The sequence below is a fragment of the Anguilla rostrata genome, chromosome 11, assembly GCF_018555375.3.
Source record: "Anguilla rostrata isolate EN2019 chromosome 11, ASM1855537v3, whole genome shotgun sequence".
Taxonomy (NCBI): domain Eukaryota; kingdom Metazoa; phylum Chordata; class Actinopteri; order Anguilliformes; family Anguillidae; genus Anguilla; species Anguilla rostrata.
The window spans coordinates 31,608,344-31,633,529 of NC_057943.1; the positions used below are offsets into that span (position 1 = coordinate 31,608,344).

Below are 25,186 nucleotides of genomic sequence, written 5' to 3' on the forward strand. Positions count from 1 at the left end.
AGACATCAAGGATTACTATCAATTGTAAGAAACCACACATCCCTACCAACTGCATTATACACAGCCATAAATTTCAGGTTTAAAAAAAAAATCATTTTCACAAATGTTCAATTTCAACAGTCCCCACGCGCAGTTATTCAAAAGCCAGTTTGAAGAAAGTGGAGAGGAGAAAAAACAATGTCTATTTTCATATATAATTTCCTCGCAAGTATGAGTGTGTGCATTGCATTCAGTGTTTGGCTGGACAAAGCCTGTAGGGTCATCTGGAAAATAGATTTAGTTTATCCAAAGACTTTCATTTAAGTTTAATGACTTCCATTCTCCATTCAGACAGTATGCTATGCATCTTGAAATGTGGTTAACACAAGGAGAGCTGTCACAATCATCAAACACCCTGAAGATGACTGCTATTGGCTGGAGTGTTGCGCTGGGGGTTTATAAATTGGCTGGAGGCACTGGGCTGGAACATTCCTTCCAACCACAGCTTATGCCCACAGGCAAAACAAGGCTGAAGGCCAAATTATGAAGGACAGCAAGGTTTATAAAGAACCCAACTATTTATCAAACTCTGTACAGAAATGTACAGTTGCAGTTGCATTTTTCCTTTGGCCTGCTCAGTGGGAAGCAGTGTGCAGTTATATCTGGCTGATCAGTGGGGAGCAGTGTGCAGTTATTCTCTGGCTGATCAGTGGGGAGTAGTGTCCAGAGTGCAGTTATCTCTGGCTGATCAGTGGGGAGCAGTGTGCAGTTATCTCTGGCTGATCAGTGGGGAGCAGTGTGCAGTTATCTCTGGCTGATCAGTGGGGAACAGTGTGCAGTTATCTCTGGATGATCAGTGGGGAGTAGTGTGCCATTGCAGTTATTCTCTGGCTGATCAGTGGGGAGCAGTGTGCAGTTGTCTCTGGCTGATCAGTGGGGAGCAGTGTGCAGTTGTCTCTGGCTGATCAGTGGGGAGCAGTGTGCAGTTATCTCTAGCTGATCATTGGGGAACAGTGTGCAGTTATCTCTGGCTGATCAGTGGGGAGCAGTGTGCAGTTATCTCTGGCTGATCATTAGGGAGCAGCGTGCAGTTATCTCTGGCTGATCAGTGGGGAGCAATGTGCAGTTATCTCTGGCTGATCAGTGGGGAAAAGTGTGCAGTTATCTCTGGATGATCAGTGGGGAGTAGTGTGCCATTGCAGTTATTCTCTGGCTGATCAGTGGGGAGCAGTGTGCAGTTGTCTCTGGCTGATCAGTGGGGAACAGTGTGCAGTTATCTCTGGATGATCAGTGGGGAGTAGTGTGCCATTGCAGTTATTCTCTGGCTCCTCAGTGGGGAGCAGTGTGATCCATGGGTCCCACATCCTGCAGAGTTTGTCTTGGAAGAGACAGTATAAGCTATTTATGGGGCCAGAGGCCCAGCATGGACACTGAATGCACATGTCCCTCTTGATTTAAGTTGAAATGCAAACAGTGACATTGCATCGAATCATGGATTGAAAATCCTTCTGTCCATATAGATAATGGTTTTTGAGACCTGAAAGTTGAAATCTACATTTTTAGAAGCAGTTCCAAGTTTCAAGTGGAAACCAATGCAGTATGATTTGGTTTTGTTCCATTGAAAATATGTTGCCTGAAAGTGATTACAGCTGGTTGGTTTTTTAACAATTATTTGTCTACAAATATCACCTCTGTTGTTAGAAATATAAGTGAACTTCCATGCTTTTTAGAGGTATTTAACAGCTGAACTGAATTACCTCATAACATATTCATGCTTGGTCTTGTTAGAAAGAGACAAAATTCATGAATCTTTTGATAATAATATCATGGTTTTAACCCTGCTTTCAACAACATAAGGTCACTGTAATAAGTAGCCTACACTGTCAGCTTTTATATAGGCCAGTCCTTGTCATTAATGAGCCTGACCACTGCATCCCCCCTTCTTAACTTGGAATAACCCAATCAGCCAAACATCCTCAAGCCCTGCTGGGTAAGGTATTTCATTTAAGATGGCCACGTGGAAAACCAGCTGGTTATGGACCCTTGGAGAAGAAGGATTTTCCTCTTTTTATATAGCTGTTGGTTCCTTGGTTGTGTGTTTTTAGCTTTTTCTTTTGTTTCTTAGTGTTTTCTTTTGTCCCTGTTGTGTTGAAACTGGAAGAAGGTAATACTCTGGCAAGGTATGAATCTGGCAGTTAAATTTGATAATTGTTATCTTCAGTGATAATAGTTAAATCACATTAAATATATTTCATGGGTAGGTTAGATGAGGGGTTCTAGCACGCAATAGCACTTGTGTTCAGTATTCAGAGTGCTGAACATTTTAACAAGGGCATTGACATTCGGACATTCAGACACAGAAAATAAACATGTTTTTAATTCATCCTCACTTCCCAGACAATATAGAAACAGACTAATGCTGTGAGTCCCTTAGAGAAAACATTTAAATTGCTAGCAAAATAAAAACCCTCCAAGCATGTTTAGAAAAGCTAAGAATCTGTGCTGACTGTGTTATTTTTGGCCGCCATTAATTTGTTCCTTTTAAAATATCTTGTAATGTTTGACTGTCACATAATTGGTGAAAGTGTGGGCACATGGCCACTAAAACTAACCATTTGGTAGATAATGAAGAATTCAGACAAAGCAAATGATAACCTGCATTGTGTTAGTAAGTTTAAGGAAAAAATGAAGATTCAAAAGAACTTAAAAAACATGTATTCAACAACCTAATTAGAAGCCAGTTGACTCATCTCACCAGTCTTTAATTTGATCAGATAAATCATTTTGTTATCTCTTTTTATGTAACAATACAGCACAATAAGCACAATGTGAAAACTGTACTTTGATTCTTCATGGCATGCATAGCTATTTCTGGCATAAATGTGGCCTAAATAGGGTAAATAATCCCTTTAGGCATGAAAAGTACCTAATTAAGAAAAATGAACATCTTGTTGAAATGCAAGGATTGCAACTATGATTGGAACAAAAACCAATGAACACACAGGGGCACCAAGACTGTGGTTGGGAGCCACTGTGCTCAGTCCAAGGGGATCAGGCCAACTGGGGGATCAGTCCAAAAAAAAAAAAATGACACTCAAATAAAGGGTAATTTACAGAAATTGACATGACATAAAAACCATGGCTGAGTTACTGAGTTATCGTTTTGCTATTAATTTCACTCATTTTGTCCCATTTCCCACACTTGCTGCATCCATTGCTTTTAAAAAAAATTTATTTATTTATTTTTTTTTAATGGCGGTTCAGATGTCATTACCCCACCCCTGGCACTGACAACATGGGCTCCTTGGCTCCAGACCGGCAGGTTCAGAGCAGATTTTGATCACTGAGTTTTTTTTTTTTTTTGGAAATGCTCAATGAACAGTCCGAGATTTGGTTTGGGAACTGGCTCCTGCACTGTGTTGGTGGAAAAGCCCTATAGGAGGGCGATTTATCATCTTTTTGGTCTCAAAAGGAATCGATATGTTCCAAACACAAAAAGCACAGCCTTCCCAAACATGTCTGCATTTAGTATGGATGTTAAATGCATATGGGCGGAAAACAGCTGTACATGATAGATAGTGATTCACAGCTTGGGTCAGAATAAAGCCCTCTCAAGCACCCTAACTCCTCAAAAGGACAAATGGAATGAATAAATAAATAAATAAACATACACTGCTTGTGCCCTAATGATCCTTCATAAAAAAAATATTGTCCATAAGGGAGAGAATAATTTATCCGGTCGTGTTACTGGCCCTTCCCGCCCACTCCCCCTTAATCTGGCTCCGGAGGGAGGCAGGCCCTCCTCCGTGTTTTAGATTGTTCTAGATCATTCCGGCCAGCCACGGAGGAAGGAAGAGTCCCACAGTTCCCAGAATGCACACCATGATGAACATCCAGAGGAATATCCGGTCTATGACCATCGCAACATACTTCCAGTCCTCTTTCACCTGAGGGGGGAAGCAGGGAGGATGCGTTAAGTTCAGTCAGTAGTCACTCTTACACAGAGCCACGTACAATACAGGAAACCATATGTGCCTCAATCGGCTGAATACATGTGAATAACATGAGCAATATAGTACCAGATCTGGCTGGAAAAATTCCCAGAACAGTGAGAATGTGTGTAACCTCACTGAAACGCTAACTATGCTAACCAAGAACCAAATGCACATTCTGAATACATACATAAAACATCCTTCAGAAAGAAGAGAAACTTTAAATCATCAAAAAACAAGACTGTTACAAAACCGTAGGAGGGTTAGCGTGTGAGGACAGGAGGGGAGCTAAGATGCAGCCAAAAGAGGTGATAAAACAGCTCAATGTTTGTATCGCCTCGCAACGCCTCTGCCAAGCCTTCGATTTCCTCTGTAAATTGAATTCACGTCTGGTTGGTTTTTTACAAAGGAGGCCACTGGCTCCTCCACACCCCCCACTCGCAACTCCTGTCAAAACACCAAAGTCAAAAGTGGACTGCTTTTGTCTTTGAGAGATTGGCATGTTTGCATGCACCCCCACCCCCTGCCATTCATTGTAACCATCTGTTAAATCGGGCAGATTCCCTCAGGGAAAGAGATTAGACACAGACTTTTATAATTCCTGCAGGGACTCCAGGTCTTGTCTGTTCTCCAGAATAAGCCATGAGGTGATCAATCAACGGGAAATTCTAGAAATATTCATTATTTCTAGCAATCTTGTTGTGGTACCATGGATTCACGAGCCGCGAATGTAAGCAAAGCCTGAAGTTTGTCAAATCACTGTTTGCATTTTGTCCTGACCACCCCCCCCCCCCCCAAAAAAAAAAAATACTCCCTTATTTGCACAAAAGAATTATTGGAATTAAGATAGGTAACGTTTTTTTTTTCTTCTGTGAAAATAATGATTTTGTACTGACTCACAGCTCCCAAATTGACCTGTTGGATGACATCACTAAGTGACAGCACCAAGTAAAATGTATTGAATGAATAAAAATAACTATGCAATTTTATAATAATCTCTCACCAGTTCCTGTCCCAGGTTGGAATTAAAGTTTGAACTGTGTTTTAGGTGCACAGTATATGACTACTGCAGTGGGTGGATAAATAGCCTCCAATAGACCCACAAACTCTGGTATAATAATGACCTGTGAAGCCAGGATGGACTTGCCAAGTACACTTCAGATCCCCAAATCGCCTCTCTCTGGGAGCAGTGTGAATAGGCTTTCCCCAAATTTGAGCGTCTCCTCTTTCTTGGGTGTAAAGCAAATAAATAGATTGAGGATGTAATTACAAGGAACCGTGCTGTGGACTCCTCTGATCTTTTAGCTGCATTTATGGGCTTTACGTTTTTATGTTTTTATCTTTGGTGTTTTTTCTCTTTACTTCATTCTCTGGCAATTAGAGGAATTCTCAAGGGTCTCCTCTGGCTTAAAGGCATTTGCATTAAAAAAAATTCACTGTTGAGAAAATTCTGTAGTAATTATGAATTATACAACAGTGCCGCAAACCTGATTAAGCAACATTTTATTTCACCTTTATTTAACCAGGTTGGTTTTCTTAGCAGTCATGACCTGGGGAATCAGAGGGTAGGGAATGCAAGGGATGGCGTAGCCAATCGGATGTAGCGGGGTGATCAGGTGGCAGGATACAGAGAGCTGGTTTTGTGGAAATTTGGCAAGGACACCAGGGTTAACAGCCCTACCTTTTGTTAATTTTGTCAACAAATATTATGACTAATGTGCCTTAATGCTTTATGGAGCTTTTTTTGTTGACAACAACAAAAATGATAGTGAGTCAAAATGATCTGCAAGAGTAATACATTTTTATGTGCACTGTCAGAATTACAAGATAAAAATGGAAAAAAGTGTTCGAATTGACTAAAATAAATTTTTTAAAATAATTTGAATCCTCTATTTGTATTGTAACAGTCAATGTATTGTATCACCTATGTAAGTTGGTCTGGACACATGCATTTTCTAACTTATTGTAATGTAATGTAATGCAGAAATTGTTAAATGACAAGGCATATTTTCATCACACTTTTAACTGAGCTTAGTAGGCAAAATAATGCAATGGCCCTGGAAAAGTGAAGGGACTGATCGCGGTAACTCACGGAGAAGTCCGCGTCCTCGGCTCGGAGGTGGTCGGCGATGTACTGCACGCCCTCGACGGCCAGCTTCATGGAGGGCGACATCAGGAGCAGGCGGTGCCCGTCGGCCGAGGCGCAGACGTTGAAGGCCCGCCCGGGCCCCGTGGCGGCGTCGTCGGGGGGCCCGCAGGAGGTTTCCTGGGTGAGGGGCCGGCGCGGGAAGGCAGGGGACCTGCCGGGGGACCTGCCGCTCTGCCCGTCGCTCTGGGAGGACTCCTCGTGGAGGCAGCAGTACTGGACGCCCCGGGAGCGGCAGTGCGACGGCTTCTGGGGGGGCGGCTCCGCCCCCTCGCTGAAGTCGCACTGCGCGCCGAGCAAGAGCGCCGGGGGCTCGTCCAGGCCGAGGCGGAGCAGGGGGGCGACCGGGGGGGTGAGGTACCCCGTCTGTGGGGGCTCCTCCAGGAGGATGGAGTATTGGCTGGAGGGGGAGGTGAGCAAAAGCTGCGTTTTTGGGGAGTGCTCCTCCAGGGGGTGGCTCAGGAGCGGGGGCGGAGGCGGTGGCTGGGACGGTGTGGGAGAGGGTGGGGCCGAGAGTTCCGGACCATCGGGAGGGTCCGGCGGGGCCCAGACCGACGGCGGCGGGGGACCCTTGTGCATCAGTTCGATGAGCTTCTTGCAGTTGTCCTTGCAGACGGCGGAGGGGCGTTTCATGCAGAGGATGCGGGGCACCAGGTCCAGGAAGACCCGGCGGACCCACTGCGGCATGCTGTGCGTGCGCGGCGAGCGGTGGTGCACGTTCAGCACGAAGACGGTGATGATGATGGAGAGGGTGACGAAGATCATGGTGAAGAGCAGGTACTCGCCGATGAGCGGGATGACCAGCGAGGTGGACGGGATGATCTCGGTGATGAGGAGGAGGAAGACGGTGAGGGAGAGGAGGACGGAGATGCAGAGCGTGATCTTCTCGCCGCACTGCGAGGGCAGGTAGAAGACCAGCACCGTCAGGCAGGAGATGAGCAGGCAGGGGATGATCAGGTTGATGGTGTAGAAGAGCGGAAGCCTCCGGATGATGAAGGAGTAGGTGATGTCCGAGTAGATCTCGGTGCAGCACTCGTACTTCTTGATGTTGTACCTCCCCACCGCGTTGACGATGACCCACTCCCCGCTCTCCCAGTAGTCCATCTGGTCCACGTTGCTGGCCATGCTCACCAGGTCGATCTTGGCCTTGTCGTAAGTCCAGGAGCCGAACTTCATGGTGCAGTTCTGCTGGTCGAAGGGGAAGAAGGTGACGTCGATGCTGCAGGAGCTCTTGTAGATGGCCGGAGGCATCCACTTGATCCGGCCGTCGTAGAACAGGTGCGCCTTGGTCAGGTGGGTCACCGCAAAGTCTCCGTCGGCACTGGAACAGTTACACGTTGCCGTTAAGCCTTGCCTTTGAGCCAGTCTCCAGAAATCAAGGCTATCAATTGTAAGGTGTCACACATTGGAAATTGTATAATTCATGACATTTAGCTTCAGTCTTATTCACATTCTCTATAATTTGTTAGCTTTTAGTGCTACTATTTCTGTCTGCATGACCTGCTGGACGTGCATTAAAACACTTTAATTGTACCTCTATTACAGTGTCTGTCAAACAGATGCATTAACCGCAGAACAGTGTAATTTATCAGAATATGTCCCTTCTTTATTAGACCTAATTTGGAATGGGCAGTTGCCCCCTGAGTCACCACTATGCCATTCACACCTGTGCAAGTAAACTGCACCAACACCTTTTAAGGCAGGTAAATTGCACTTAGACCTGTACAGGTAAATCACTCCCACACCTGTACAGGCAACTAAACTGCACCCACACCTGTTCAGGCAGGTAAACCTAGACCAGTACAGGTAAATTGCATGCTTTCTTCAGGTGTTAATAGCTGGTAGACCACACTCTATTTCATTTATTTTATATTCAAAACAATATACAAGATGCATTGTTCTCTGCAGTCTGGCAAGACAGCAGTCATGAGGGGACCTCTGAGCATTAGCAAGACAACTGGAAAATTGTTTTCCAAAACTTTAATTCCGAGAAAAACTAAATTGGAAAAAAGCAAGACGCTGTAATCCCACAGTGTAATGGCTGCTTAACCAGGGTGCAGAAAACGGAACTATCCTGGGATTTATGTTACAATGTTTTGACATGCTCGCTTGTATCACCTAACCAACCGCAGTTCAGGCAGATGTCAAATCTGTAGTAAGCCTAAAATAAAAACGTTTGTTTGATGTAGGCAGTGTTGTGTTCTCTTTGGAATTTTGAGGGCTTGTTTGTGGCTTCTCTGTCAGGGCCATTGTATATAAGTGTGCCAGCAGTCTTGCTAAACCCCTGCATGTCTGTGCTACGCTACACTACTAACTAGGACTGTTGTAGCAGTCTCCCGAGGAGCACTCTCTACCTAGACCTATGTTACTGGGAGGAGAAAACTGAATGTGCGCCCTTGCTGTGGAATAGTGATTAAGCTGAAGCTCAAACCTGGGACAGGTCCAAGCCTGTACTTATGAAGGATTCAGCCATGTGTACAGCTGGTGTGGTACAGCATGTGAAATAAAAGCACCCATTTTTTATGTTTTTTACCCCTTTGTCTCTCCAATCTGGAATGTCCAATCATGCTGACCATGCAACATTAATCACAACCTCTGTTGTCAATTTGCGGGTGTGGGCGGGGGGTGGGGGTGCAGACATGCACATGCACATGACCTCGGTTGTCAGTTCTCATCACACTGTCAACAAGTCAAGGGCTGACGCAGACACCCTTTGGAGGAAGACGCTTCATGCTGAGATGCTGTCATCCTGGCTGGCTGAACCCCTCCCACAGGAGATCCAAATCTCTGTCGCACTATTGGACTGTCAGCCATAGTCAACACAGCCATAGTCAGCACTGGGGTACATCCACGCACTGGAGCAGTGCCTTAACAGACACCAGATTATAGGGCCCATCCACACACTGGAATGGTGCTTTAACAGAGACCAGACCACACAGTCCATCCATGCTCTAAAACAGTGCCTTAACGGATACCAGACTGTGGGGCCCATCCACACACTGGAACAGTGCCTTAACAGATACCAGACTGTGGGGCCCATCCATGCACTAGAACAGCGCCTTAACAGATACCAGACTGTGGGGTCCATCCACACACTGGAACAGTGCCTTAACGGATACCAGACCATGGGGTCTATCCATGCACTGGAACATTGCCTAAACAGACACCACATTGTAGGGTCCATCCACACACTGGAACAGTGCCTTAACAGAATGAGCCACTCAGAGGCCCCCCCAGAAATGCCCATATTTTGAGGTGAAAACAAAGAGTAAGTGTGGGTGAAAGTGAGTGTTAGAAATTCCCAAACGAGAGCGCACATCTGACATAAGATTTCTAAAGGATCCAGTCATGTTTTCTAGAAGTTCTTGGGAGCCGACGTGGAGCCCACTCAGAGCGCCCTGCGCTCAACCCCCACTTCTCCAGACGCCGCAGGCAGGCTCAGCGGATTGGCATCGCCAGCTCCAGTGATCCACACAAAGACATCACTGGAGCCGGCGAGGTGTTGAGTCCTGTCCCGCGGGACAGCGCGAGGAAAGAGGGCGATCTCTGTGCTGGCTCATTCTCAAGCTTCAGCATGTGGAAGCAGTGGATTAAAATAAAGCAACTCCATCTCTTCGCAAAGTGCACATGTGCAATATGTCTTGTTTTCAAGCCTTACCTTCCGTGTGTTTTTCAGGCACAGCCAATGAAAGAGAAATGCAAAAATGGCTGTCGATACAAACACTAGTTCCCCTCATAATTTCAACCACTGGCTAGAGGTGTTTGTTATCTGATCACAGGACTTGGTGTATGCATTGTACTCCAGTTATTTGATGCTGCTGACTGCACTCCATCAGAATGCTGGTCTGTTTTATTTAATTTTATTTATTCTATTGGTTTTATGGTTAAGGTCATTTAAGGGTTTTATCATTTGTCTCGTGCTTATACTGTGTCTTTGTGTTAATGTGTTTATTGATAGTGTATTGTTAATAAGTTCACAAAATCAAATTCCAATCAACCTCATTGCTATGGCTATAAAGTATTAAAACTTTAAAATTAAAATTGAATTCCCTTGTCCCATATGGCACACTCTAAATTCTCGGAGAGTGAGTTTAAATGGAGTGTTCTGGAAGAGGGAGATTTGATAAAGCATTTCAGTGGAAATTAGAATATTCATAAGCTGAGAGTTGGGAGGAGTGAAATAAAGGCTGAACGTCCTAAAATAGACACGGACTGAACTCCACAACAGGAAGCCGCCAGGGTCATATTAGCCGTGAAATGAGAGCGTACTTGTTATAGAGGACGATGTCTGGTCTCCAGATGAGTTCCGAGGGAATCCGGATAGAGGTGACGTTCTCGTATTCCTCCGGGTTCCATCTCAGTTTATAGTCATTCCACTCCTGTCGGAAACAGTAACCAGGGACGTAAACAAGGAGAGGACAAACGACGCCCGTCCACACAGTGCCAAAGCGGGAGAGCGGCCGTGCGCGCTGGCAAACACTAATTTACTGTAGTCGGTTTATGTGCGTGCCCTCTAAACTGAGCGGATGAACAGCGCGGACCACAGCGTGGCCTCAAATGACTCGAACCGAGTGGTTCGTTAGCAAAGATATCGCCACGGCAACCGTCTTCTGCTCTGTCATTTTGACGGGTTTTGTGCTTTTTAGTCTACAATGAGTAAGCGTGCATAAACTCCAGAAAACGTATATTTGTTAACATGCTTTTTAGCTGTAGAACTGCATAAACTAGCAGCAAGAATTGTATATTTGCAGCATGCTTTTCAGCTATAGGACTGTATAAACTAGCTGCAAGGAATGCATATTTGTAGCATGCGTTTCAGCTGCAGAACTGCATAAACTAGCTGCAAGAAATCTATATTTGTAGCATGCTTTTTGGCAGTAGTGCTGCATAAAATATCAGGAATAAACACATTTGTTAACATGCTTTTTGATTGTTGAGCTGCTAGGCATACTTGCTTCACCCAGACGTTGGTTGTCATCATCTGGTTCTTCTCATCCTATTTTTAAAAAAAGCACAAAAACAGAACAGGAAGGTGAAACCGAGGCTTACCCCCGGTGTCCAGACATTTTCACACTTCAAGAGCAATACAATAAAGCCTTTCTCCTTGAGATGAAAATTGATTTACTTGACTGTGGATGTTGACAGCTTCTAGGAGTCATTGCTGTCAACCAGCCTGCATTTTTAATAACCATTTAAAGTGCCTTGTAACGTCAACAGGGGTAAGACAGGTTGCAAACTATGTAATGACAGCCATTTTTAATTTATAATGTCAAGTCTTTACAACCTCCCGTAGATTATGCCTAAGGCCAGTGATTTGCATGAGCAAAACAAAAAATTGTGAAATGATTTCATCCTGGGGAAAAAACTTTATTTTGAAGTTGCTGTACTTGGGGAAGAAAAACAAGATGAAAAATTTGGGTGGTAGAAATATCACAATTAAAAAACTGACTACTCATAAAGTTAAGGAATTTTTTGTCCCAACATACAAAAAGCAATCTGATCTAAAAATTTTGTAACGGCATTTTTACATTACATTCATTTGGCAGACGCTTTTATCCAAAGCAACGTACAAAAAAGTGCATTTGATGGTCGTAGACAACTGCTGAACACGGGTTCAGTAAGGTACAATACTTATTTTGAACAGCTATTTCTAGCCGAGAACAATGAACACTATTCTGGCCTAACATCTGCAAAGCCAACTAGGCAGAAGAATAAGCTACAGTATTAGGACAAATACAAATTACCAAGAAGTGCAGGGATGGGGCAACATGTAACAAGTGACAGGAAAAAGGGCTTTTTTTTATTTTTATTTTTTTATTATTATACAGCGTGGTGGTGGTTAGTCTAGGTATTTAAAGCCCAAAGAGTTCTTTAAAACTATGATAAAAATGAAGTAATTAGTGAATGTGGACCATTATAAACAAAACACCTGATCACGTGTTCCTTTCTTGCAAGAATCTGCCAGTGTCTGTTCACACTGGTTATAAAGCCAGTTGACTTTTTCACTTCATATCAAAGTATGCAGCCTTCTAATATATCTAATCTAGCCTATATCTAATCATATCCCTTGTCAGAGAAACATGTAGGCCTAAGTAGTTTGTATTTTTGGTTTTTGTTTCAAAGTCCAATAGTTAATCATCCACACTGTTCGAAAAACGATAACATCCCCAGTGACACCTCCCATATGCTACATTCAGGCACATGCAGTAGCCTCAGCTTAAGCCGTAATGGAAGCAATATAGAGCTCGATTGTCCGGCCGGTGCATGGCATGTTGTGAGCTGTCGCACTAGCAAAATGGTATTTTTGTCATCGAGCCATTTGGTCATTTTGTGACTTGCTGTGCGCCAAAGTGGGAGGGAAGCTGCTGCTGGAGGGGTGTGAAAACAAAAAAGATTTTTTGGCTCGTATGCTTTATTTCAAATAATGACTCGTACGTCATTTTGCAGCTGTGGACGAGATGACTGATATTGTATGACCTTCCCTGGTTTTATTTTGTCTAATAAAACTTCTAGATACTGTTGTCATTGTTTCTTAGTCATAGCATAGCATGTGCAAGCTTTCTAGCTACAGGTTGAATGGAAAATTAATACTGGCCCATAATAAATGTTTAGGCAATGTTTTATTTTAATTCTAACAGGAGAAAATACAAAATTGAAATTATTAATTTAAATATTTAATTATTCAGGAAAAAACTCCATTTTAGAAAAAAGTGACAGCCCAACTCTGCACCTCCCGCAAAAGAATGTCTCATGAGAAACATCTGATTAGTATATCCTTATTCCTCATATGTGACTAAAACAGTGGCAAGATTATTCTATTGTGGTGCTCTCACCTCTTAATATGCCCTTATAATACCAACATTCACTAGCCCCACTCAATGTGCCCACGTGCCACGCCATTGACTGCACCCATGCGCCGTGTGACATCGATTCTGGAAAATAGAGGCCAGCCAGTTCAGCAACACAGGCGCACACAATTCAAGCGCTCTTTTATCCCAGAATCCATTCGAATGCTGAATGCGAGGTCCAAGAATGCGTTTTCAATTCGATAGCGAGGGGTTTAATCGGGGACAAATTCAAGTGGGTGTGATATCTGTATGTTTTGTGTTGATGCATCTTTCATCTTTTCAGCTTTTCATCTTCGTCTCAATGAAAGACTTTTTAAAACCGTGTGTCTGCTGAACCGCATGCAATTCTCTCTTATAAAACACAATGAGCTACGTACGTGCACAAGCCTAGTGTCCTGCCTCGTTAACGCTAATTATGAAGGAAGAGGCCAGATGGGCTATATTGCTTTGGCGGAAATAGTTGTGACATAGCCTAAATGATAAAAGAGGATTTGTGTTTTATTCAATAAACGAGGCCCTACGTCATTAAAAGTGCATCAAACCAACACGATTTAAACATTGATTAAACTGGCTGCTCTTATCCCATGTTTATATTTTCACAAACTGTAGTTTCTTGACCTGTGCTGATCATGTCACACCCTCAGAGTCATGCTTACGTTACCTTAGGCACCATTTCTTGGGAATCATCAGCAAGATGAGCTGTCTTAGGCACTGAATCCCTTCCAAATGCTCCCCATTCTCATAAAAAGGTCCTACGTGATTTTTTTCTCCATTTGTGAAGGAATTGTCCTACAGGATTTGTACAGGAGTGTGAAATTCCTGTAGGTAAACACTCGTAAGTCCAAGCATCATTCTTGCTGGATTGTGTATCTGTCCTGCAGGACCTGCACATCTCCTCTGATTCCTGCAGGATCTATATCTGCAGGATTTTGGCATTTCTGCAGGACAGACAGATTTCTGCAGGACCTACAATTGTGGACATTTGGTATAAAGTAAACTCCTGCAAGAACATATACTTTGAAATAGCTGAAAGTTAAATTGTGAGGGATATGTTTTCAATTCTATAGTCCAGCAGGACTCCCCTTCATAATGTTCCCATGCCAATCCTGCACCATTCCTAACATCTGTAGGTATTTCTATGGGAAACTTTCAGGGATTTAATTCCTGTAGGATTTTCCTTCCTAAATCCTGTAGGATTCCTGCTGGAGATCCTATAGAATTATGGTCCCAAAAAGGAAATCTCTGCCAAGATTCCTGTAGGATTTTTTATAAGGGCAACAATCACCCGTCTTTCAATGTCACTGAGAGCTCCCCTGGCAGCTAAGGATGGGCACCATTTAGATTCCATTGATTTAGATGCTAAAACTATACTTTTAATGCCGGTGCCTAAACAGTGCCTGAACCAACACCTTCTTTAAAATAAAGAGCAAATGACGACATTAAAGACCGTCTTTTTTATTGCAAATGCAAAAAAAAAAAAAAGAAATAGAATAAATTATTTTATTTAATCCTTTTATTTAATGTACTGTATACTTATAATTTATAGTGTTTTACTTTTTGACCAAGTTTAAGGTTAGCTAGCTTGCTAATGGCACCTACTGTCACTGACGCAGCGAATATAACATTAGCTAGTGAAGGCACGTGGCGGGGGATGGGTGAGCGATATTTCTGTTGCCTGTAACTTTCGTTTTGGAGCACCAGAGGGCGGTGTAAAACTGGATATTTCAATCAGCAGCATGGGCATTGTATTTTAAAGTGGCACCAGAGGTACTGAAATCTCTGTAGCAATTCAGTCTGGCAGGTCCGGTGCCATAGTGGTACTGGGTTTCAGTACCCAACCCTACTTTTTGTCATGCTAGGTATAGGCTAATTATAGGCAAGCAAGCCTGTCTAGCATTGTTGACATGATCCTAGGATGTTGGTTGCTTTATTAACAGATTAAAGTTTCTCCTTTGCATATTTTTGCCTCTCCTTTATCCTGCTGTTTCCATAATTCTGTTCAATAACTTTTGTCCTCTGTGACATAATTTTAGCCACTGAAGAACACAGAATCATGCACTCAGACCCTGTGCACACAGAGCTTTCAAATGTGTTGTACAACAAATTCTACACAACAGTTGTGCTACAACGGAATTTAATTATGCGTGTATATGCCTCAAAACGTTTACACAGGCTACAACTGTTGTATTGCCAACACATTCTAGAATTCTCCCAAAACGTTTCGAAAAAGCTCTGTGTGTACAGTGTCAAAGAGGGAAAAAGGCTAATATGAAAAAAGTTAATGGAAATTATCCAGACCGCTGTAAAATTATCTCCATTTTCCATACTGGCCCTCAGACCTTCACTTGAAAATTGCCATTCCCGAGCCCTAGAGCAGACGTATCAGTGCAGATGAGATGGAGAGGCACTTCCAGCAGGCGTCCGGCTGTTTCCGAGGAAACTCGAGGGAGCACTTCAGCGATGATTCCAGTGGCAGGCTGCCGCCTCTCCTCGCTGGCGAGCGTGACCGCGATCGCCATCCTGAGGAAACGGCCCTGTGAAAAGCCTGAGCGGGCACTCTAATTGTTTGTCAAACATGTGAAAATTGTTCTGGTGGGGATATAGCATGTTTGGCGAGGGAGGGGGTGGGACGTGGTTCGCTTGCCTCTCAAACACGCGCCCTGCTTAAAGAGCAAGATGTTCTCCCGGAAGACAACCCGCATGCCCTCCGCTTATGGCGCACAGACTATTCTGGTCTGTGCAAACTGCTCCTGCTAAAGACCGCACGGTCACAAAATCTACATGGTCTGCATGGTCAACCGCACGGAAGCTTACGCGGGCAATGGCATCTTCAATAGAAACTGAGACCGCAATGGCCTCATCTCTTTCCCTACGGTCACTGTGTCAGTACTCTCTCTCTACGGTCACTGTGTCAGTGTTCTTTCCTACAATCACTGTGTCAGTACTCTCTCCCTACGATCACTGTGTCAGTACTCTCCCCCTACGGTCACTGTGTCAGTACTCTCTCCCTACGGTCACTGTGTCTGTACTCTCTGCCTACGGTCACTGTGTCAGTACTCTCTCCCTACGGTCACTGTCAGTACTCTCCCCCTACGGTCACTGTGTCAGTACTCTCTCCCTACGGTCACTGTGTCTATACTCTCTGCCTACGGTCACTGTGTCAGTACTCTCTCCCTACGGTCACTGTGTCAGTACTCTCTCCCTACGGTCACTGTGTCTATACTCTCTGCCTACAGTTACTGTGTCTATACTCTCTGCCTACGGTCACTGTGTCAGTGCTCTCTCCCTACGGTCACTGTGTCTATACTCTCTGCCTACAGTCACTGTGTCTATACTCTCTGCCTACAGTCACTGTGTCTATACTCTCTGCCTACGGTCACTGTGTCAGTACTCTCTCCCTACGGTCACTGTGTCTATACTCTCTGCCTACAGTCACTGTGTCTATACTCTCTGCCTACGGTCACTGTGTCAGTACTCTCTCCCTACGGTCACTGTGTCTATACTCTCTGCCTACGGTCACTGTGTCAGTACTCTCTCCCTAGGGTCACTGCGTCAGTACTCTCTCCCTACGGGTCACTACGTCAGTACTCTCTCCCTTTAGGCACAGTCAATCATGGTTTGGCACAGTTAGGCATGGTTTGGGACCGTTAGGCATGGTTTGGTGTGGGTCGGCACGGTTTCTTCCTCACCACGTCGATGAGCTGGGCGATGGACAGCCCGAACCGCACCAGCACCACGTCGGAGATGTTGGCGACGGGCCGGGAGAGCTTGTTGTAGCGGGCGAAGAGAGAGTTCAGCAGCTTGTCCTCGGCGTGTGCTCGTATCCTGTTCAGACTGGACACTGCAGAGGAAGAGCAGAACGAGGATTTCAGGCTCTCATACAACATTCAATACTTCATTCTGACTTCTTCTCGCATTGGTTAGACAATGAGATGTCAGAGTATCAAAATAGATTACAACCGTACTCTACCTTCCATTATCAGGTCAGGTTGTTGAACATCACTGCTTACCTTTGCATGGAAACAATACCCCTTATATTACTGCCAACATAAATTATATACAGTGTAACTGTAGTCTTGTGTGCAGTGGGTGCCTAGCTATGGAGTGCTTGTTCGTTTTCTTAAAATTCCTTTGGACACCTCTGTGATGTGGTTTCCACACTATGTCAGTACCATAGAATGCTGGTGACGTGTTTCACTAATGTGGCTCTTATTATTTCTCGTTCTTACACAGTGTCAAATATTGAGACACGAGTGATAAAAAATGTGTGTCAGTTGTAAAAATGTGCTCACTGTGTGTCAAGTACCAACGCCATTACAATCCTTAAACCTTGTTTTCACAGAGCTGAGTCTGATTTTACCTACTCTCGATGTGTATACCTGCCTGTGACTTTGCCAGTTCCTGCTGCATATTGCATATGTCCTCTTATTTTGCATGCAGCACTTTCTATTTAGAACGACATTTCTCAGAAACTTGCTGTGTGTGTGTGATCTGCTAGGAAAAGCATGCACACACACACGTGCATGTGCACCCCAAAGTAGGATATCCAAGTGCTTTGTGCCACCTGCAATGTGTCTAGGGAGTGAGAGTCTCGCATGGTGAATCACTCTGGAACAAGAAGTAGGATAATAGTGCTTGTCCATAACCCCTTTTGATTGATGATTTTAAGGGGTCTTGAGATGAAGGTTTGAGAATAGCTGTGTTAAATGTGTCACCGAACATAAACCCCAAGGTTAATTTGCTCAAAGTGATTGCAATCAGGACACCATGCCCTGTGAAAGTTTACACTAAAATACGAGTCATATTTTGCATTTGAGTTTTTGTTCTTTTAAATATGCCAAGTGACATAGGTGTGAATCAGCGGTACCTTACCAGTCTCTACAGATATTAGTTCCTGAAAACCCTGAAGAAGGTTAAATAGAATAAAATGTTTTTTAACGGACGCATTAAAGTGGGTGATATTGGCAAAAGATGCAGTGAGTGGGAGGCTTTTTTCCTATTTAAAGGAAAATAGTTGTTTTTGAAGCTCATGGTCAGCACAGAAAGGTGTGCAAACATTAAGGCCTTACAAATTAGGACTTGCAAAAAAGAATCCGGCATTCTGTGTAGTTTCATAAAAACATACTGTACATTTCCAGCGCTTTTTGATCGAAAGATCATCTTGTGGCACAAGGACCATAGATGTGGGAGTTTATGAAAAAATGAGAATAAAAGTGGCATAGCTTGGAACTTCTTTGCTTTTTTAGTGCCTGAGTCAGAGATACGCTGCGCTTGTAGGCTGTGTCAGAGGGCAAAGCATTTTACCCGAAGCAGCGGGGATAAAAAACAAAAACTTCCCCCAAAGAATTTGAAATGCACATCTTCAATGAGAACCTCGCTTTTTGATGAGGTTGAAAATATAAGCAGTGAGCTCCATACTGTTTTGGGAAAAAACATTTGCAGAAGACTTCACAAACAGAACTCCAGAATGCTACACTGCAAGATGCAAACTGCTAAATAGCCTAAGAGTTCTGGAATCTTTGTCTCATCTTTGGACAGATGAGACAAAGATTCACTTGTATCAGAGTGATGACAAGAGCAAAGTATGTGGGGCACAAGAAACTGCCCAAGATCCAAAACACCCCCCTCATCTATGAAACATGATGGTGGTGGTGTTATGGTTTGGACATGTGTGACTGCCACAGGTACTGGCTCACTTATCTTCATTAATGATCTAACTGCTGATAGCAGCATCGGACTGAATTCTGAAGTGTACAGAAGCATCTTATCCACTCAAGTTCAAGCAAATGCCTCCAAACCCATTGGACGGCACTTAATCCTACAGCGCAGTACTGGCAGATAATCACCAGAGAAGATACTCAGCACCCGGTGATGTCAGTAGTCACACAAGCCCATGGAATGCTGCATCTTTTTGAATTTCAAAATCTGTGTTTTACACTAAGTCATTTGCATTCAGATAAAAATTATTTTTTGCCATAATATGCCAAGTCACAATAATATTGCAATAAATGTTTGTAGTCCATAATTTTATTATGACACTTGTTACAGAAGCAGGACAAAATAAGCTAAAAATAATGTTTTGGCGTTCCGATCACCACACATCTTTGCCACATTGGTTAACAATATAAAAGCCTATGAGAAATTTCTGCTTTTATTTACACATGATGCGCACAAGCTACAGTGGCGTAGGCAGAATTTTAGGCCGGTCTGTGAAAAAGTGGACCAACTACGTAGGTTTTTTTGGAATATATTTTCCACACATGCTCCTTAGAGCTATCTGTATTCCTACCAGCAATGCGATCATTGTCCTAACAATTCCAACTCTACCGCCTTATGGTGGTACAAAAACACTATTATGTCAATACGTTTTTCTTTTTACAATCAATATTACAGCAATACTAAGTACACAACAAGGGGGGCACAGGCTTCACATAAAACCAAACCAACAATGCAACATCCCTCCCTATAAAGTCGAGGGAAAAACAAGACGAGACCAACCTTAAAAATCCAAACCATCAAGCATCTTGCAATATAGCATGCCCTCGCTCAGGCAGAAAGTATTCAGCTATGCAACTTTAGAAGGCCAACAGTTTTTGTATACAAAATTTACTTTTTACTCAGGACATCTCTAGTGACCAACATTAACAACATGTTAATGTAAAAGACAGCACCCTTAGTGATCACCTTATAGTTATTTTTCCATGGCCGGCATGAAAAGTGTAGTTATATAATTATAGCTTGCCTTGACGGCTTGTTGCGGAGGAGGTAATGTATCGCAAACTAATTCAAAATGCACTTCTTTATTCAGATAACAACCTTACCGCAGTACTACTAGTCTTATGTTTTATCGCACAAAGTGACGATGATCTAGAGTTTTAATTGGCTGCAGTACAATGATGACATGCACAGAGAACAAATCAAATGCATTGTCTCAAAAAAGCCAACACATTTTCTCTTTGAATCTCACAATGCTACCAATGGCTGCGATTTGGCTCTTAATCTGCAAAAAAAAGAAGCAGAATCATGCATTAACGTGACCTCTGTCGATGTCTATGGGTCACAGACATCAAGCAGTCATTGCATGCAAAAGATATACAACAAACTACTAAACATGACTGCTTTCATTTACACGTGACCACACGTGAATTGTTTGCTTACAAATCTAAAACTGTGGAGTGCAGATCCAAAACAAGAGAAAATATGGCTTTGTCCCAAACGTTATGCAGCTCAATCACCAGCTTTTGTGAATATGCCAGTCGATCTGGCAATGCACTGCGAAACAAACAGTCCGTGCCTAACAAGTTCTTTAGTGAAAAATGAGTAGCATTTCCACAGGCATAGTGTACACAAGCTAATTAAAACAGAGCCAATCAAATTAACATATTCAAAGGAGAAATTTCACAGTTTTACAATACAGGCATATTTAACTGACAACTTCTAAAATGTAGATATAAGATGCGGTCATCAAAAGATTAAGTTGAGAAATTGGGCGCTTAATTGAATAACGTGTTTTTGTGATATGACAAATCAAGGAACCAAGTTACACAAAACATGCCCTTTAAATAAACCCGCGAAATATAAAGTCTGATAAATTCTAATACGCTGAAGCCCAAACTGAACCATGCTTATCCACTGGTAATTAGGCTTCAAAGTCCTTTTGTTTTTCAATTTTCAATTCACAGATCTGAGTCCAGATAACATATGCAAGGTCCCAGCCAATTACTCACTGTGGATGAATGATTCCTTAACTTTTCTGACATCTTGTGTTTACTGTCGGCTATCTGCAAGTGTATTGGATTGAATCAATAGCATATATCACTGATCTACCTTTTTTCTTACAAATGAGACTCAAAAACATCGCATTCTTATGCATCTCAGTTTGTTTTACAAAAACACATGTAGTAGCTAGAGTCCACTGACTCCACTGCTTTGACAAAAGCAGCATGTCAAATGCATTTGATAGTGAAAGCCACTTTGATATATGGCCAGGAAGCCATGTGGTTGTAGATCAGGTAGTATTGCATGCCAACAGCTCTTGCAGTAACAATATTTTACCACTAGCTGGCGTAGATTTCAGGAATGTACAGTCACAGAAGCAGTTTAACAATGACTAGGTCTTCTAATATTCAGCTGTGAAAAAAGCATTTCTTTTGGCAGAGAGTACAACATAAACAGCAGTGGCATCATGCCCATTCGAACTGAGGGGGCACGTCCCCTCTAAGCTGGCCGGACCAGCCATTAGGCACCTCTGGGTGACTGCCTAGGGTGGCAGAAGACGTGGGGTGAAAAATTGGCAGGGCTGCAAAAAGCAATGACAGAAGCTAGTCGCTAGTTAAAACTAGCTTCCAAGTTTCTGTCAGTGTTCACACTTTGTTTAGGCTGCTTTAGCCTCTAAACTAATTTAAGACATGATAAGGCTAGGCTATGTGTGTGCACCTTAATAAATCTTTTTTTTTTTTTGAAAGTCTGGCATTTTATTACTGTATCCCTATCCAAGTGGTGGAACATCACCATCCCAATGTTTTATAATATTCACATTTCTCTGAAATTATAAATAAAAAACCCCAAAATTCTAACACAGTATTATTAATAATTGTTTAAAAGTGTCACCACTTGCAAAAACATTAGTTTGTATCCTTATCAGGCCCTCAATTGCACTGCAGGGCAATAAAACAGCAGAGGGCTAATGGACCAAACCATTGTTTACAGCCTCCGCCTCTCCACAGCTACACAGCGCTATTATCTAGAGTATTTTTAGGTTCATGATCATGAGACTGTCGCAGAGGTTCGCTATTTAGCTTCAATACTGTTACAAGCAGGCGAGAGGAGCGCATGACCTGCTATGGGGGAGAGGAGGGGTTTCTGTCTCACACACACACATGCATGCACACACACACACACACACACACACACAGTATATTACACGTACAGTACCGGTCCACTTACTCTTCCAATGGCTTTGCTAATTAATCTGAACTACATATTTTCATTGTTGTCTAAAATTATCATTGTCCTGACAGATTTACAGCACCACCATTTAGTACAATATGTTGTTGAAATATTTTATGTGTTTTTCAGCTGTGTGTTGTTGCCGTTGGAAGTGTACCAATGTCGCCCTGGAATAAAATAGGAGAAACAAATAATATAAGAAAAACAAATTGTATTGTGGACATAAACCAATCCAATTTTTTTTATTTGAGTTTGTGCCCCCTCAAAAGTTTTGGGTGCACTGCTTCCCTGATAAAAAGACCTGAATATAAACTCAGATTCGGTAGAGGTTCGGTTAGAAGAAAGACAAACTGTACATTCAAAAAAACTGCTCAGGGGACCACGTCAATAACCTTACCTAAGCAGCTGAAAGGATTCTACCCCTAGGATGGGGAACGAATATAATATAATCTGTGATATGGATGTAGTTTAACAATTCCATAACGTATGCTATGCTCGGATACAGTTCTATGCTCGGACATCACAAAACAGCGTAACTCTTCGTGACGAGTATAAGCAGAATGATGTTACTATCCTCACGCTTTCATTTATAACCGTCTCCTGTTCAATTAAGTTCAGTTCACACGTTTGAACCTCTTTGGTGCAACTTTTATAAGCACATACAATAGCAGGTGACTGGACTACTATTTCAAATACAAATTAAAATATTAATTGTTATGCTTTGCATAATAAAATAGAAAATCATGAACACCTGAATTCGCTTTTTATCTTAAAAGTATATGACTGAATTGAAAAAGCAAACATAAATAGAAAACACACTTTATTTATTTTTATTTTTATTTTTATTTTTTTGCGAATTTGCGTGCATTTTTACAAGCGTATGACAGATTAGGCTTTAGCAGAGGGCTACTTTACCTTAAAAAAAGAATGAAGTAAAAAACAAATTTACCTGGGAAACCGTACAGAGAGATCAGGACGCTCATCATATGACAGCATTTGGTGAGAGACATTCTCATTAGAAAATGCATGGTTTCGTCTTTGCCCCAAGTTTCAACCAACTCTTGTTAGTTGTATTTGTCCACTTAAGACTTCCAACTCGTTCACTCTTATGTTGACTCGTATCACGATCTCCACTTTGCATTGCAATTTCTCCTTAGATTCGTTTTCAGCGTCTCTTTTTGGTATAAAATTGGAAAATAGAAATAAAGGAAATAATAGTATTTCTTGGTTCGCCTTCTTTCTTGTGAACGCTTAAATCAAATCGGTATCACGCGCTTTGTTTCTCCGATCCTCTCCATCCAGTCTCCTGCGCGCGCTCAGCTGTTTAGAGAACGAGGGTTCCATCTCATTCCGTGTGTTAATTTAAGAGATTATGGTCTCTTGCTCTCGCGGGGCGCTAGCTGGCTGCAGCCCTAGCACCAACCAGAGTGTTGGCCCTTTCCCCCACCTTTTTCCCCTTTCTCTTACTTGCTATCTTCTCCTACCCATATTACGCGTCTGCCGAGGCTGACACGTATCGCGCCCTGTTTTGCTTGATGTTACCAAATCTGAAGGAATTTAAATAGAACAAGACACGTTACAAAAGTCGGTGTATGCTATTTTACTGTCTTTGCCGACATTACCGAGGCACTGAAACAACAATTATATGTGTTAACCACGTTAGTGGCAATAAATGTTGGTCACGTGAAGAAATTGACATCTGGATAATCCCAGACTATATTCCAGAAACGATGTGTAAAAAAATATATATATTTGGACAGGCCAGATACTATATGCCAACAGTGTTCATTCACCTCTAAATAGAGTTCACGTTCGTCCTGCATATAAAATGAACTATGTCTGAGCACAAGGTTAATATATCTAGATTCATTTTGGCGTGTAGACTAAACGCTTGAAAAAGAAATATGCGATTATGCCTACTGCGTAGTGACGTGTCCCGCCTAATTTCAGCTGCACTTTATTTAAACACAAGGATGCGGTGAGCGGTTCTGTCAGGCTGTCAGCATTCAAACCGTCCCTCCAGGCGATTTTGGATTTATTTGAACACCCCCTTTCCCTTTTTCATTTTGTGCTTCACCTCATCTGTTTAGAAGGTTTTCTCTGAACCTGCTAAAATCGCCGTGGGGCGGCAGAACCCAGCTATATTTAGAAGAAGACTCGTAGGTCGCTGTAATGCATTCTTCCGCCTTCCATCCGTTCGTTCGTTTCCCTAGGCAAGGTGTTGATTAGTTGAAGACAACACACCTCTCGCGCTTCACTGTCCTCAGTTTAATTAATGGTGTAGATTACAAGCAACAAGTAGGCCTCCGTTCGACACACTGGGCTACTGCCATTGCATGGTTCACACATGGATTATAGAACGCCTGCGCACACTGCAAATCTCAATGTATTAAAGATTTTATATAAACAGAGAATGCGAAATTTTACTATTGCCTTTAACCTGATGTCGAAAGGTATCATGTGGAAAAATTCAGAAACACATTTCAGTAGTGCATGCATTGTTTTAACATATAGCCTACTGTTGTTTTTCCCCCACGTAAAATCGATTGCTAACGTCTTCCTTAAATAATTACACTGCACATACCACATTCTTCAAACCCATACCACATCCATAAGCTTTATTGATTTTTTCAAATCAAAGTGTCCCTCCAAACAAGAGATGACTAAACTTGTGTTGGTGGAACAAAGTTTCATTTCTTACACACAGAGGCGTGTTTGTGTGTTTGTGTGTGTGTGTGTGTGTGTGTACGTATATATATATAAATGCCATTGCTACTGATTTACATTAGGAATTGCGAGTCAGCTAACGGCACAATGAGTTTTTCTTATGCAGGAAAGTAACCAGTTCGCGTTTAGACGTGAAGAACAGGAATAAACTGACCAATAGCCTTAAAAAGAGCTGTTGACACAGATAGTGCGGGCGCGCTCGATGTGGCCACCTTTTCTGCCCCGGGCAGCCATCTGCCCTGTTTGTCTGTCAGGAGGTTGTTTAATTAAGCCCGCAAAGCTGAAACGAGAAGCGCAAGTCGCATTTTGCCCAAAACTCTTTAATAATTCAGAGCTTCTTATGAACAATCAGCGGCTCCCCTAGCGCCCTCACACACGCCGACCTGCTGCTTGTTCCAACATGGCCTTTTCCAGCGGCTTTGGATTCCTCTGAACCCGGGATTTGCACGATCTTTAGCCGTGTGGCCAGATAGGGCTTCCTGTTCTAGCGGTGAGAAGCATTTCCAAGCATGTTATTCTTAAGATAACTAACCCATCTCTCCTTG

At 42.8% G+C, this 25,186-nt stretch overlaps 1 protein-coding gene across 1 annotated transcript; it reads right to left on the reverse strand.

The window, feature by feature from the left end:
- Positions 1–389: 389 nt before the first annotated feature.
- On the reverse strand, positions 390–23,564 carry chrna4b (cholinergic receptor, nicotinic, alpha 4b). The gene is made up of 6 exons (XM_064299391.1): positions 22,864–23,564; positions 16,655–16,806; positions 11,069–11,113; positions 10,387–10,496; positions 6,064–7,438; positions 390–3,926 (listed from the first exon to the last, which is right to left on the reverse strand). Exons 1-6 carry the CDS (start codon positions 22,940–22,942, stop codon positions 3,801–3,803), a joined length of 1,887 nt encoding a protein of 628 aa, XP_064155461.1. The 5' UTR covers positions 22,943–23,564; the 3' UTR covers positions 390–3,800.
- Between the last annotated feature and the right edge of the window lie 1,622 nt (positions 23,565–25,186).

Excerpts from the sequence above, each read along its gene's own strand:
- chrna4b (XM_064299391.1), bottom strand. The coding sequence starts at position 22,942 with ATGCATTTTCTAATGAGAATGTCTCTCACCAAATGCTGTCATATGATG. Across the intron at positions 11,114-16,654 it reads TCGCCCAGCTCATCGACGTG|GATGAGAAGAACCAGATGAT; the intron begins GTGAGGAAGAAA and ends TTTTAAAAATAG. Across the intron at positions 7,439-10,386 it reads GACATCGTCCTCTATAACAA|TGCCGACGGAGACTTTGCGG; the intron begins GTACGCTCTCAT and ends TAACTGTTCCAG.